The sequence below is a fragment of the Pyrus communis genome, chromosome 11 (genome assembly GCF_041283825.1).
Source record: "Pyrus communis isolate YQ-2024b chromosome 11, ASM4128382v1, whole genome shotgun sequence".
Classification (NCBI taxonomy): Eukaryota; Viridiplantae; Streptophyta; class Magnoliopsida; order Rosales; family Rosaceae; genus Pyrus; species Pyrus communis.
Genome location: NC_142575.1, coordinates 31,589,628 through 31,605,795, shown reverse-complemented (window position 1 = coordinate 31,605,795; position 16,168 = coordinate 31,589,628). Strand labels below are relative to the sequence as shown.

The 16,168-nt window shown below is 38.2% G+C and overlaps 2 protein-coding genes across 3 annotated transcripts; both read left to right on the top strand.

Annotated features, from left to right (window-relative positions):
- Positions 1 to 5,837: 5,837 nt before the first annotated feature.
- On the top strand, positions 5,838 to 9,228 carry LOC137743338 (putative LRR receptor-like serine/threonine-protein kinase RKF3). Its single transcript, XM_088680558.1, has 2 exons — positions 5,838 to 8,066; positions 8,902 to 9,228. The coding sequence occupies exon 1, from the start codon at positions 6,059 to 6,061 to the stop codon at positions 8,003 to 8,005; it is 1,947 nt and encodes a 648-aa protein (XP_088536684.1). The 5' UTR covers positions 5,838 to 6,058; the 3' UTR covers positions 8,006 to 8,066; positions 8,902 to 9,228.
- A 2,677-nt stretch (positions 9,229 to 11,905) lies between these two features.
- LOC137742533 (sugar transporter ERD6-like 7) lies at positions 11,906 to 15,737 on the top strand. Of its 2 annotated transcripts, XM_088679550.1 has the most exons (18): positions 12,086 to 12,369; positions 12,491 to 12,553; positions 12,639 to 12,845; positions 13,020 to 13,109; positions 13,218 to 13,277; positions 13,384 to 13,449; positions 13,541 to 13,606; positions 13,709 to 13,784; positions 13,876 to 13,940; positions 14,031 to 14,204; positions 14,304 to 14,388; positions 14,479 to 14,522; positions 14,607 to 14,669; positions 14,759 to 14,818; positions 14,906 to 14,959; positions 15,067 to 15,126; positions 15,217 to 15,331; positions 15,446 to 15,737. In XM_088679550.1, the coding sequence occupies exons 4-18, from the start codon at positions 13,056 to 13,058 to the stop codon at positions 15,559 to 15,561; spliced, it is 1,158 nt and encodes a 385-aa protein (XP_088535676.1). In that variant the 5' UTR covers positions 12,086 to 12,369; positions 12,491 to 12,553; positions 12,639 to 12,845; positions 13,020 to 13,055; the 3' UTR covers positions 15,562 to 15,737. The 2 variants fall into 2 exon arrangements, with proteins under 2 accessions (XP_068338527.2, XP_088535676.1); XM_068482426.2 differs by lacking the exon at positions 12,639 to 12,845 and having other exon boundaries at positions 11,906 to 12,369.
- Positions 15,738 to 16,168: the final 431 nt, after the last annotated feature.

Here is a 16,168-nt window from a genome sequence, read left to right as displayed (position 1 = left end):
TATGCATTAAGTGGTGCCGATTGGTGATGGCAGTCTTCACTCTTGAAGTTAGGGTTTTGGACCTTTGGTTGTGTAAGTTTACATACGATTATGCTAGATTTTAGTTATACGGGTTATTTAATATTTGTGTGGTTTTAGCTTCGTTTTCTTAGGATTAGTGTGCCCTGTCGATAAAAAATCATCATATATATGAGAGATTCTTTAGTGTGTCAGTAAACGGTTTCGTACATCAATAATAATAAAATTCGTCGAAAGTTTTTTTTTAAAAGTTTTCAATTAATGTATTATTACATTTGATGTACATGGTTGTGTTTTTGACACCCGGCACACTAAAAATTTTCTTCACATATAGGTGTGCCTATCTAATGGTGATGCGGACCTTTGCATAAGACTGTCCAAAGTCAATTCAGTTGAACTTGATAGGATTGGTAACCTAGCTTATCCCTGATGGTTGATGTTTGGTGCCTAATTAATAATTAATAATAATATAAATATAGAATTAACACACAATCTTAGTAAAATAATAATCATTATGTACAGATGCAAAAGCAATACTGGTCCATGATTAAGACTTTATAAGGTGGTATATGAATATCGCATTACTTTGTGGACTTTTGTGTGGAGCATACCATGAGTACCTGCTAAATGGTAGTAATCACACATGCTATACCTGCTAAAAGTCCGTAATACAGACACATACGTCATATATGATTATACAAGTGAAGAGACACTTAAAAAAAAAAAAAAAAAAAAACTTCTCTCCATTTCTATAATGAAATATGACGTACCGTCCTAAATTTCGAGCACATTGAAAAAATTTTCATTATCCGCACATGATTAGTTAATTTAGTAGAATTCGGTCTTCATTTAGTTAGAGATGTCATATTCAACTCATGAGAAGGACTTACGTTGCATAAGGTCACTACTGCTACGACGTTCCGTGCCATGTAAGTACGTTGAAAATGGGGTGTGATATCTACACACATTTTTTTACTTCTCCCACACCTTTTTAGTTTTCAGCCGTTAGATCGGATGAATTGAAGAAGATCAACGGACATAAATTAACAAGGGATGTATGAGAAGTAAAAAAGGGTGTGTGGATAGCACACCCCATTGAAAATTAGTAATTGTCCATTTTATTTTAAAAAATTATTATTAGCACTTCAAAATTTCTATAATTAGAAAGAAAATACACTTGTTAGGAGTGTAGAATGAGATTTTTGGAGTGCTAATAACAGTTCTCTTATTTTATTTTAAGAGAAATGTTGAGAAGACTCTTTTAAAAGTGAGACTCTCCATAGACTCTCCGACACCTTTTTGTCTTATCGTCATCATTCCCTTCAGTTCAGTAGACCGATCTTCTTGGCGAAATAAATTACCATTCATGAAAAATGATAAAGTAATTTAATGATTTATTAGGTTTGAATTTAACGTTTTTGTAACAAAATGAGGTGAAGTGAGATGAAATAAGTTGAAAATAACAATTTCAACTTTCAACGGACAATTGAATTAATAAGCCTAAATATTATTGGTTTCGACCCGACGAACACTTCCTTAGTGACTTTGTAATAATTTCAAATGCAATGATCACTTCAGTTCACTTTGCATGAAATATTCAAAACCCTCACGCAAGGAATTTAGATTCTGAGAATGATTATGGACAGTCTTCAATCGCAAATCAAGAAATCGTTACAACTAATCATACCCATCACACAATATTAATACATTTTTAGGTTGTCTTAAATAGACTTGAATTTTTTGTAAAACTCGATAACTCGACACAAAATGATACAAAAATAATAAGTTTCGGACCAATCTGTTAATGAGTGGATCGTTATTGGGTTACGCATTAAAGACCCATTAACGAATCAGGTCAAAGTCACATGTTACGAACCCGATAAGATATCGTTTGCTAGATCTAGATATTAGACATGACAATTAATTTCTTGCATAACCCTTTAACCTGACACGAAACCACATGACCAGTTTATTAATCGAGTCACGTCACCTACTAAGAATCCGTTAAAGATAACAAACTTGACATGACACAACCCGTCCGTTAGGCGATATATATATATATAGAGTTTGATGCATAACTAATTATATATAATCCTACAGAATCGCTTGTTTCTTAAGCTCATAGATCATACCACCAATCCATGAGTAATAATATAATTTTATGAAAAATAAAAATTATGTCGAAATGATTCAGAGACAGCTCTAAATTATGTATTCTGGTAGGTGGGAAATTTCAATCCAAGCTTATTTAAATCAGTTTCAGATATCCTAACGGACCAACGAACTCTCTTATTCTCCCATTAAAATTTAAAATAACAGAAAAAAAAATCGTTGTAAAATAAGTTTTAGTTTCGATTCACATGAATAGTGAAAGCGACGTACATTTGTGATAGGTTCAGTATTTTAAGTGAAAATTATTCTCTTAGTTGTGATTTATACCTGCTTATGTACCTAAGTCTATTGTGACACTGTTATTAACTGCATTATAAAATCTTTATATATCGTTTCGCTTGTTAAAAAAAATAAAAAATAATTGACGAAGTACTGCTTTTGAAAGTTGACGTTTTAATTAATTAAATAAAATTAAAATAGCTAATTAAGTTATGAAGGATGAACAAAGGATGCATGGCTTAATAACATATTAGCAATGTCTATATAAGAATAATCTGGGATATTCAAGAATATTCTCAGAAACTTCATGTCACAATTTAACGAGGATATCAACAATAATTTTTATGGAATAACTAAAATGATTTACTGTAAACAAATTCATGGACCACTTCTGAGGGACAAAGTGAGCCAATCTCAAAGACCATTTTGGTTAAAAAGCCATTTAAATTCCTCAACAAATATGAAAGAAAAACACGTTAAGCTCCTGCATTGCAAATGCTTATATTTGTTATTTGTTTATTGGATAACCAGAAATTGCAAGACACAGTATTCGTGTGCAAGTTAGCATAGATGATTCTTTTTTGGATTTTTAGTAATATCACACGCAATACCTTGTGGGGATGATGTCAAATAATTGTCCATGTGATGTGGGATATGTTGAGGCAATCACAAGATAAGGAATTTTCTTCCCATTTTTGCGATGACATAAAACGGTTTTTTGATCAATAATTAACTTAATAAATATTTTAAAATCAGGCCTTACACGAAAGAAATTTATATGTCTCAGTGTGTTATGATATTAGTAGACGATAAAGTTGATATAAAAAGCATATATACGTGTTATTATTTAAGTGAAATAATAAATTATATGACAGTATTTTAGCTACAGCAAAAATTTGCTCTGCGTATAATGCCAAGATAATTGTTGAGCCAAGTTGGAAGTAGTTTGGTGTTGAAGTTGGTTCCTCGTATTTTACAACTTGAGTAGTGAGAGGTGGATTTTCCTCTTTCTGTTTATTTTGGTTGAAAAGAAAGCTGAAGGCTTCAAATCTTGGATAGGGAGAGAATCCACGTGAATTGATTCACGTGCATTGCTTTTATTGATTCACAAACAATTGGGTGCGGAACTAGTTTGTGACTCGAGTCGTCAAAAATATTTAATTTTATTTTGAAAATCCACGTGAATTGATTGAGATCTGTTGAGGTTTTCTATCAAACTTCTTTTTTGACAATCGGTATGCAATATACAATTGTATTCACCGAATCCGAATTCGATTCAACTTAATTTAAAAATCAAATAAGTTTATAGCTCAAGTAATTAAAAATATTCGTTTATACTTCGATTACAATTGAATTTGATGAATCGGAATCCAACCCAACCAGAAATAATGGTGAACAAAAGATAAAGAGGGATCGAGCTTAGTTTCGTGCAATCTATAGAAGCCCAAAAACCAGCCGAAAGATCTTGTCGACCTTCACTTATTAAATCCATTGGGCCTAGGGTTAGTTACCGTTGCATATCGGATGAAGAAAGTTTCTCATTAAACCGATTATCCTATATGTCTCACTCATCACATGCACAACGAAATCCTAAGACATGTAGTAGGCAGTGGTAAACTTAGGATTCTAATTTTAGGATGTTTCAGTGTTAGAGTACAAGTTTTTAGATAGAAACAAATTTTGAAGGCGCAAATTTTTCTTAGGTTATTCACAGAGGTATTTCGTCAAATATTTGGTGGGTTTGTTGTCGTCAGTCAAATCATGTTGCGCATATGTTAATATATACGACATTTGTCGAAGCAGCCTGATAAGTGATATCGAGAGTATTTGTCCAGTTCTGTAGACACAACTCTATTTTTGCTTGACAAATATTACATCAAACACTTGGTAAACACAAAAATAACTCGTAACAAACATTCAAAGAGTCATCGAAAGACCTTCACATGTATATTTTTCAGATTATGAAGAGTCTTGGAACCACATTGGTCCCAAAATACATATGTCCTGACAATAGGTCCTAATTAGACACAATTTTTTTCCCATGAGCTGAGTCACGGTGATAAGGTTGTAGAAAATACGAAACAGACAAACGCATCCATTAAAAAAAACGCTCATTGGCTGGCATTCGGGGTTTTTGGGAATATATACGCCCAGCATACACTCGTTGAATTATAATTAATCGGCATATGATTAAAAATTAAATGCATTATAATTTGCCAAATTGTTATGGAAACTGGGCATGTCTATTATTAATAAGAACAATACTTGACGGTTGAAAATTCAACAACCATTCTTATTTCTATCCAATTAGATTTGGACACGTGTCCAAATAATTGAAATTGTAAACACAAATTAGACACATGTCCAAATCTTATTGGATGAAAGAACCGCATATTGTTCTTATTAATATTCGTAATCGTATATCTAACTAGAGTCTCATATCCTTGTGATATTTTTTATGTACTTTTTCTTTCAAGCTTATGTTCTGTTGTCTAAAAAATATTTTTATTCGTATATCAATATAAAAATATAGAATAACATCGTTATAAGTCGTGACAAGATGCTAGCTAGGTATAAGATCAACTTGGAAAGTGCAGACGACTTATCAACCAAAAGTAAGATGGTGTTGGAAATAACTTATCGGCTAACTGTATATGTTTGAATTTAAGTATCGTGTGCACGAGTGTTATATTTTAAACGTGACACTAATATTTTGTTTTGTTACAGTTAGGTGCATGCATATCAGCATGTGGGACTTTATTACAATGTATTATTCTATATGCTATGCATGGATTGAGATTAAGACATCAAACGAGACGATTGATATGTTTACTTACTTGAAATAAGAAGCAAAAAACTTATGAAGTTGACAATACAATATAGAATGAGCATATACAAGAATGTGCATGTATACTACGATCAAATACTTTTGTAATCAATCTAACTACGTATTTTTTAGTATTGGATTACTTGGGTTGTTTCATACGTGCTGATAAACTCATGAAAATCAAGAATCGAAACAACCTCAACCATCACGGAGTAGTCCAGTAATTGGGATGATTTCTAACCCTGTATTCCACACAGCAAGTCTTGCGTTCGATTTCTGACGTTAATGAATCATACGATGATAACAAAAAAGAGACTAAAATACTTCTGTGAATATTCTCAATTCCAAAAAAAAAAAAAAATACGTGACGAAACCCCAACTGATCTCTTTTAAAAAAAATGGAAACAACCCCAACACCCATTACCATTAAAGGTTAGAGAATTCAAATCTTCTTCCATGCAAAAAATGCTAAAGGACTACATGTCTACCTTCTAGAAGGAGAATCGTTGTTAAAAGGTGGTTCTTTTTGACCAATTTTTTGTTTTACTTGTGTTAATATTTCGTTTAAAATATCGTTACAATGATATTTCATTACGGTATCTTATGCGTTCGGCTTCAGATGCTACAACAACGTTTTGTCACTTAACATTGTGTGATCAATTTTAAATACCGCTGCAATAACGTTTTCTCTCAGCCCGCCACCTACTCCAACTTAGTCACCGCCAGTTCCGTCAACCGTCAAATTGGCTGGCTGGACTAATTCATCTAGCCGCAGTAAGCACTTGTTCTCCGCCGCAGTAAGCACTTCTACTCCGCCGCAGTATGCCCATCCAAACAGCCCCTTATGAGACCGTAATGTCCTCCACCTTCCTCTTCCTCTTCCTCTTCCTCCTCCTCTCCTCCCTCCCCACCCCGTCCCTCTCCCAGCTAAACGCCACCGTTCCGTGCCCCCTCAACTTCACTATCCTCCGCCAGTTCGACCCGGGCTCCCACAACCGCCAACGCTACGACCGCAACACCGAGTGCCAGTACCTCGTCACGGGCCTCCGCTTCGTCGACTCCGATTACCTCCGCCGCACCGGCAACTTCCTCCCCCCGCTCAACGCCTCCGAGTCCTGCTGGACCGATTACCAAGCCCTAGTCAACGAGTTCGTTCCCAATTTCGACATTCGCGCCAAGTGCGGCTTCCAGACCAGCTGGATCTCCGAAGGATGCACGAACGTCTCCACCAGATCCCAATTCGAGTCCCAAGTGGGAAACACCTCGCTCAGCGACGTCGCCGTCGCCTGCAACCAGTCTCTCGAAAACGGCTCGCCCTGCGCCTTCTGCACCACCAGAATGTCCTTGCAGGCCTCGCGGTTGACCGGCGAGTCCATCGGAAACGTCTCCACCTGCACGGCTTACCCGTCCATTTACGTGGCGGCTTTTGTCGGACCGATCGATATGGGCACCGCCGAGTGCTTGTTCTCGCTCGGAAGCCCGGCAAGGAGCTCCGGTAAGAAGAAAAAGACTGTAATTTTGATTGTATTGGTTGTTTGCGGCGTCGGCTTGCTGGTTGTGGTCGGCGGCGTTTGGCTTTTGTGGCATAAATATGAAAAATTTATGATTAGGAAGAGGAAAAAGGATGCTAGTGATAAAATCGAGCAGGGATTAGGTTCTGCTTTAGATTCAATTAGTGGAAGTACTAATTTAATTAAGTTTAAATACGAGGAGATTAGTGCTGCGACCAAGAATTTCTCTAGGGACAATATAATTGGGAGAGGAGGATATGGGAATGTGTACAAGGGAATTCTGGATGATGGTTCTGAAGTTGCATTGAAGAGGTTCAAGAACTGCTCGGCTGCTGGCGATGCAAATTTCGCCCACGAGGTTGAGGTGATTGCGAGTGTTAGGCATGTCAATCTTGTTGCTTTGAGAGGTTATTGCATTGCCACTACTCCTTTGGTGGGTCACCAGAGGATCATTGTGTGTGATTTGATGAAGAATGGGAGTCTCCATGACCATTTGTTCGGTTCGTTTGAGAGCAAGCTTAGTTGGCCTATTCGTCAGAGGATCGCGCTGGGGACGGCGAGGGGATTGGCTTATTTGCATTACGGGGCTCAACCAACTATTATCCATAGGGACATCAAAGCTAATAACATACTTTTGGATGAGACATTTGAGGCCAAGGTAGCAGATTTTGGGCTTGCGAAGTTTACACCTGAGGGAATGACGCATTTGAGCACGAGGGTGGCTGGAACGATGGGTTATCTTGCTCCAGAGTATGCGTTGTACGGGCAGTTGACAGATAAAAGTGATGTGTATAGTTTTGGTGTTGTGCTCCTTGAACTTTTGAGTGGAAAGAAAGCGCTCCATGTGATTAATGATAATCAACCGTCACTTGTGACTGATTGGGCGTGGGAGTTGGTTAGGAAAGGAAGACCGCTGGACGTTATTGAAAATGATATGCCGGAGAAAGGTTCACCCGAAGTTCTAGAGAAGTATGTATTGATTGCTGTTCTTTGTTCTCATCCGCAGCTGCATGCTAGGCCAACGATGGATCAGGCTGTGAAAATGTTGGAAACAGATATATCGGTTCCATCAATTCCCGAAAGAGCAATGCCCCTTGTGGCAAATATTGACGATATTGAAAGATACAGCAGCAGTGGCTCAATCCAGCTCTCTACTACAGGTGGTTTTCAGACTTTTACATTTGAAAGTAACCTACATTCTAACCCTAATAGAGACGGGGAAAGTTCCGGTACCAGAGAGAAGGGTTGTGACTTGTGAGTTAATTAACTCTAAGAAGAAAGGAGTCGTGACACTCTGTCTTTGACAGTTCCACTAATAGGTATGTTCACCCAGATTTGTTTTGTTAGCGCAGATTGTGTGGTTTTGTATTGAAATTTCGCACTGTAAATATGAAATAGACGTATGATCAAACCCGATTCTTTACTCAAGTCAAATAGAACACATTAAACATATATTACTGTCATTGTCCTCTGTTGCTTGAGCCCCTAGAAGATAGAAAATATGGAAGCTTTGTCAATGTCACACTTAAGTTATTGAAGCATAATCCGAAGATGTCAACTTCGTCCTCACATCGTAGGGTCATGGTTAAATGTTATCCTTTTGCTACGAGTATCTGATGTTCTTTTTGTTTACAGTGGATGCATACGTGCTAAGATGCGTAATTACTAGCAGTCATCGTAGACTGGTTGGTTTAATGGTATTGATGTATATGTTCGATTGGTTATTTCAGTCCAATGCAATGAAATCAAAAACCAGTACATGGTAGGTAGTCTCATGTGACATGAATCGTCTTTTCAAGGACCAATTCTTACGTCCAGCTGCCTGTTTACGTCCCCACCCCCGTCGCGTCTCTTGTAAGTGTGACGCAATATGTGGGCAGATGGACATAAGAATTTCTCCGTTCCCATAATCTTTGCCTATACTTTGTTTTGACAGAGTGGGCACTGGGGTCTCAAAGCTGTCGATGCATGTGGGAGGTAGATCTCTGTGTCTGTATATGCAAATTATTTTCAAACGTAGGAGTATGATTAGGCAGCTTCACTTGTCAAATGTCTTGGGCCCACAGCCTTCTCACTATAGAGCTTTGCTCACCCGCGCATTTTTCTTCACGTTTGAACGGTTGAGATTTAACCAAATTATTATTATTTTTCTAGCGTGAACCGTTCACTTGTGATGAAAAAATGTGCGGGCAGATTTTCCACCATCAATCAAAATTTCTGTTTAGAGATTTTTTTGAAGTCTGAAGTGCGTGACTAATTGGACTGAAGACCGCAAATACTAGATTATCATTGTAATTACAGATACATTTTTAGATATGTCTAGATCAACAACTCTTTCATTTCATTAGAATTTGTGTTCCTATCTTTATTTTCTGGGTTACATGCAAATGGAGTTTTGTAGCAACGTCAAAGTCTGATCCCTGCACCCTAATAGACCCGACGTGTCAACTCTGTCGAGGTACCAACTCTGTCGTCTATTGATATTATGACACGCAGATTATTAGTCATTGATATTATAATATGCGGATTATTAGCATTGTCACGGGGGTTAGATAAGATCTAACAAAATAGAAAATTCAGAATCCGGATCTTGTTTGCGAGGATTTCAAGAATTCGTGAATTGTGTCTGTTCATCGTACATTGTGCGGTCAAAAATCATTTTAAATATTTTTATTTAAAATTAAACACATACAGTACCTGATAAAAATTGAATGTACAATGTATGATTAACGAATACGATTCACGGATCTCCAAGATACAAGGCAAAAGCTTGCCTATTTAATTCAAGGTGCAAGGCTGTAAAGCCTGAAAAGTGAAATAGAACCTTATGTTTTGTCTATTCCGATCGAATAAGGTGAAATTGTGAATTTGATAAATGACTCGTGTGAAAATGTTTTAAAATGACTAAAAGTGTTTTTTATGAAAATATTTTTTAAATTAATTTTTAGTTAAAACGTAAATGAATTTTGGAAAAACACTTGAAATACTTTATACAAAAAGTACATAATTAGTGCTTCTTGCAGGAAGTACTTTCGTGCTTTTGAACTCAGAAATATTTTCACCAAAAGTTTTTAGTCATTTTAAAAGTACATCTAAACGATTCCATTAACATGATTAGGATCTCATAGTTGATATTTTTATGTATAATTTTTGTAATTAATTTAATTTAAGGGAACTTTAACGAAAAGCTTCGAGTACTGTTCATTTTAACGAAAAACCACATTTTTACACTAAAAAATCAATCATGGTACTATTCACTTTACTCTTTATTTTGTCATTTTCGTTAAAACTTAAAGTTGTCATACCATTTTCATTAATTTTCTCTTAATTTAATCAATTAATTTTGTTTTTTCATGTGGAAGCCAAAAAGGAAGCTCAAGTGTGACATCCCACATCACTCAGGGGAGTGATCCTTAAATGTATATTCTCATCTCTACCTAGCATGAGGCCTTTTGGGAGCTCACTGGCTTCGGGTTCCGTAGGAACTCCGAAGTTAAGCGAGAAGGGAACTAGAGCAATCCTATGATGGGTGACCCACTAGGAAGTTGCTCGTGAGTTCCCAAAAACAAAATCGTGAGGGAATGGTAAGCCCAAAGCGGACAATATCGTGCTATGGTGGTGGAGCGAGCCCGGGAAGTGATCTTCCCCGGGCCGGGATGTGACAATTTGGTATCAGAGCCTAACCCTGGCCGTGGTGTGCCGACGAGGACGTCGGGCCCCTAATGGGGGTGGATTGTGACATCCCACATCACCCAAGAGAGTGATCCTTAAATGTATATTCTCATCTCTACCTAGCACGAGGCCTTTTGAGAGTTCACTGGCTTCGGGTTCCTTAGGAACTCTGAAGTTAAGCGAGAACGGGGCTAGAGCAATTCACGTGACGACCAACATGCCCTGATCTCGATCGGGGTGTGTCAGTTTGGTATCAGAGCCTAACCATGGCCGTGGTGTGCCGACGAGGATGTCGGGCCTTTAAGGGGGGTGGATTGTGACATCTCACATCACCCAGGGGAGTGATCCTTAAATGTATATTCTCATTTCTACCTAGCACGAGGCCTTTTGGAAGCTCACTGGCTTCGGGTTCCGTAGGAACTATGAAGTTAAGCGAGAAGGGGGCTAGAGCAATCCCATGATGGGTGACCCACTGAGAAGTTGCTCGTGAGTTCCTAAAAACAAAACCGTGAGGGAATGGTAAGCTCAAAGCGGACAATATCGTGCTATGGTGGTGGAACGGGCCCGGGAAGTGATCTTCCCCGGGGCGGGATGTGACATCAAGGCTAACAATCAAAGGTGAACTTTTTCTCCAAAGAATGGTTGTTCAATGACTGAATTTTCCTTACTAAGAAAGTGATATTATCGTTAGGTTTCTCTTGGTATATGTTTTTCCTACCAAAAAAAATAAATTAAAAAAAATATTAAATATCCGCAGAGATTTATTGGTCCGACAAATTTTCAGATTTTCGGCTAAAATTAATAAGAGCAAATAATCAATTGAATATTGGAAATTGTCATAAAGCTTGGATTTTTTTTCCCGAAATGGCCATTAATCGGACCACAAAATTGATTAATTTCGAAGTAAAAAAAAAAAAAAAAAAAATCAAAAGATTATAAAAAGAAAGAAAATTAAAAGATTTACTGGCGGCCACCTTGAGCAGACCAGCCACCAGACCACATGTTCCACACCTACATCAGCACATCTTATCTTCTCTCTGGTGTTTATCTGATCATTTTTCCTCTTATTCTTACGTGATTATGATATTTCAATCTAATCTTAACTTGACTAGTTTTGAGGATGAGTTTTGGTATAACGGAAATATTATTTATTTATGACAAAAAAGTTACGGGTTTGAGTAGTAGAAACAGCTTATTTGTAAAACAAAAGTAAGGCTGCGTATGAGAGATGTCTTTTCCCAACTCTCGTAAAATGAGAAACTTCGTTAGCCTAAGAGCGCCCTTAACTTGATCAATTTTAAAATGAATCTAAATTTAAACGAGAGGAGATTCTAAACTTAAATGCAGACAAAAAACACACTGCTCTATCTAGCTTAACTATTTATTTGCTTAGACGACAAAGACTCGTTTGGATACGGCATGATATTCCGTTTTATTTTTTTACTTGCGCGGTGATTTTACTGTCTGCATTGTCTGGCATGCAATTGGTAGCAAAGCTTTTGAGGAAGTAAATTTGTAACTACTTGGAACACTACTGTCAATGTGAAGCAGTGCCTAACTTGACATCCCTTCTGGCTCGTTGAAATCCCTCTCTCTCTACCTAATAAGAAAGAGAACTTCCATGGTTTCCATTATTTCATACTTTCTGCTCACACTTCCCATCTCTTTGAATCTTAGTTTGTTCGCTATTTATACAAGCTCTTCGAAGCCGTTCGAGTTAAAGTTTTGTCAGCAGCCTTGTTGTTAACCTTGTTGCCAAATTCCATCTATATAACTCAGGCAGGCATGGCAACCAAGGAGGATGTGGAGAGTCATGCGCAGGAGGGAGTACGAGCGCCGCTCATGGCGAACGTAGCGGGATCAGCTAGTGGAAGCGGGGGAGGGAACCTGTGGATGGTTTATCTCAGCACATTTGTTGCAATTTGTGGCTCTTATGAGTTTGGATGCTGTGTAAGTGATTGTTGTGCGTTTTTTTTAGCTTTTTATTGAGATTTTAGAGAGACGGGCCAATGGTTCACTGAAAAATTGTGATGTTTAGATAGTTTATCTAACACTCTTGTATTGCTTTCAGGCCGGTTATTCTTCGCCTACTCAGTCCGCAATCCAGGAAGATCTCAGTTTATCATTATCTGAGGTATGGAAGTGATTAAAACATCTATAACTCATCCAAGCTGTTTTGTTTGAATGGTTAAATTACGAGTCAAAATCCATATCTGCAGTGAGATATGAAGGACGTGACAAACTTTCCTACATCTGGGACACCATGGTAGCGGTTGGATATCCCGAGCCAGTGAACTTCCATGTGCTTCAACTTTTTCATGTAACAGTTGTGTTACTGCCTTGGGATATACAACCACCATGGCGTCCCAGGTGCGTTTTGCATTGTCTGCCGAGCCGGCAATACAGGCGAAGAAGACCTACATAGCGTGCGTGAATAGTTTCAGATTCAAGAAACAAAGCGTAAAAATTAGTACCTAATATGATTTAGAGATTTGACAGTACAGTGGGAGAATTTTCTCGAAGCAATTCGATTATACTTTCAGCACAATGCTTTTGCAAATTTTCTTTCAGTTAACCTGCTGGTTTTCCTTCGTATGCAGTATTCAGTGTTTGGTTCCATTTTGACATTTGGTGCAATGGTAGGAGCTATCACTATTGGACCTATCGCTGATTTTCTTGGCCGAAAAGGGGTATGAATTCAAAATTCGTGTTCAGAACTTTTAGCACTAAACTTGTGCTGTTTTAATTGGTGTTCTATTTGCTATCTAACGATATCTTCACTGTAAAATTGTATGCAGGCCTTAAGAGTGTCATGTGCTTTCTGTGTTGGAGGTTGGCTTGCTATTTACTTCTCCAAGGTTTGTATCATTTTGCACTTGAATTTCTCTGTGCTTTTAGATACCGAGCAAATGTTCTACTATGAAATTTGAGCTTGTTCGTGCTCATCATTTTTCTCCGTCGAAGGCTGCTTGGTCGTTGGACGTTGGGAGACTGCTAACTGGATACGGAATGGGAGCCTTTTCGTACGTGGTGAGTTATTACCTCCTCTATAACTCAAGTATTATGTTCCTGACAAGTTATTAACCAAGTGTGATGTGTTATTGGATGAATGATAATTAAGGTACCTATTTTCGTAGCTGAAATTGCACCCAAAAACCTTCGAGGAAGATTAACTGCTGCGAATCAGGTAAATACGTAGCAAGAAACACAATCCTTGAAGCCAGTTAGTAATAATATTTTGTGAGTTTGTTTGGATCCTATCTAACCTTTTCATTTGCTCATTGTATAGTTAATGATCGTAACTGGAGTGTCTGTTTCCTTCGTAATCGGGGTAGTAGTAAGTTGGCGAACATTAGCATTAATCGGTCAGTTTTTTTAGACAAACTGTGTTGAATTTGACTACCCTGTGTTATCGAAAACAGTAGCAGAGAGGGATCATTTGTGTGGTGATTGCAGGACTTATTCCCTGCGCTGTGACACTTCTTGGTCTCTTTTTCATTCCCGAGTCTCCAAGATGGTTGGTAAGAACTTGGCTTTTGTTTCCGCATCTACTTAAGTTGGCAGCATTAGACGCAGTGAAGACATCGATTACAGCTTCATCATCAATGCAGGCAAAGACAGGACGCCATCAAGATTTTGAAGATGCGCTACAGAAACTGCGTGGCAAAGATGCTGACATATCTGAGGAAGCAGAAGAAATCCAGGATTATATTGCAACTCTTGACTTGCTTCCTAAAGCCAAATTTCTGGATTTGTTTCAAAGGAGATACTGGAGCTCACTCATTGTAATGGCTTCTCTATACATCGCTTGTACTGACAGTTTTGTTATCTTTCCTTCTCTTCCGAGTATAACTTTTCTTTGCTAATAAATTTTGTTCGATCAGATCGGAGTTGGGCTGATGTTCTGTCAGCAACTGGGAGGAATCAACGGGGTCTGTTTCTATGTGAGCGATATTTTTGAACAAGCAGGTATGAAGACCCCGCTTTAATCTCTTTTTTTTGGTATTTAAAGCAGATAATCTTGTTCTGCAGTTGAAATGTAAACGTTCTATTTCTCAGGATTTTCCTCCAGCATTGGAACTATAACTTATGCTATCCTTCAGGTTCGAAAGTGCTACCATGGGAGCTCTTGAATTTGTTTTATTTTTTCTCCATTTGGTGCATCTTGACGCGGTTCTGTTTGACAGGTTATAGTTACCGGCATTGCTGCAGGCGTGATGGATAAAGCTGGACGCAAGCCTCTAATTTTGGTAAACTAGTGCACAGCTTTAGCTCTAAGAATGTTCCGAGACAAATTCCAATTCGTATCAGAAGGTTTAATTTTTCCTTTATATTCTAGGTCTCTGCAACCGGGTTGGTGCTTGGCTGTCTCTTGACGGCAATTTCATTCTTTCTGAAGGTAATCCTCAAACGTTGACCCTAACATCTTTCGGTATAAGGTTATCCAACATAAGTCTGACAAGAGATCGCTCTTTTTGTGGACCAGGTTCATGAATTGGCACTCGACGCAGTTCCCATACTTGCTGTAACCGGCATACTGGTACTTCATTACCTTTGTGGCGACATGTTTCCCACTCGCATCTCTCTTTTGAAATCAAGCTTTTGTTTCTTCTCCTTGAATCTTTAACCATTCGTTTATGGATTCAGCTCTACATAGGAGCCTTTTCGATAGGAATGGGAGCAGTTCCTTGGGTTGTGATGTCCGAGGTATAGGAAATGCATACAGTTTACTCATTTATCCGTCCATGATTGCGTTGATCATGTCACCTATCTAAACAAATTTACTGTCTGCTGCAGATATTCCCGATAAACATTAAAGGGCAGGCCGGAAGCTTAGCAACGCTGGTGAATTGGCTCTGCGCATGGTTGTGTTCCTACACTTTCAACTATCTTATGAGTTGGAGCTCCTACGGTAACTACATGTTCCTTTCTTGTTACAGAAGCCAACTCTTTTGGAAGCTAAAAGTTCATGCTTAAGGATTTGCAGTTTTGTAGAGCTGATGATTTACTCGCGCGCGATTTTCAGGTACCTTCATTCTCTACGCCGGAATCAACGTTCTGGCGATTTTGTTCGTGGTGGCGCTGGTGCCCGAAACGAAGGGGAAGACCCTGGAACAGATCCAGGCAGCCATGAATAAATAGAACTGAAGCAAGAACTGAAGAGCATTCTTTTTAGAAGTTAAATCCTCATTGAAATTATTTTGGCAGCTCAATTCAGAAAGATGGAAAATCTTTGAAGATGCTTCAAATTAAAACCACAAAATTATTGTACTGCTATTTTTACGCTGATTAATTAAGTTTTTATTTGTTGACTTAAATCGGGCATAGGCATGAGCTAGAGGGAGGTTGGACCTCAAGCACCAAACCTACCAAAATTTATTACAAAGGAAAAGAGAAAAGTACAAAGAAGGGGGACATGCAGCTAAAATTTCGGAGGAAGATTGAAACAACCTATATAAAACGATAGTTAGGCATGTCCAATCAATCACAATGACAGTTTTGTTTGTTTCTTTCTGGTAACGCCTGTCAACAGTGATGTTTTGGTGTGTCACGATGCGAGGGTTAATGCATGTCATGGCTTGTCTTGACACGATAACCTTCGCATCGTGGCACGACGGAACATTGTTGTTTGTCGCGACCGCGAATTGTCGGTAGAATGCATATCATAACATGCCACACATTATGTCAACAATTCACGAGTCTTGTTATGTCGTGACACAATGTGGGGGTTAGTGTGTCATGACAAGTC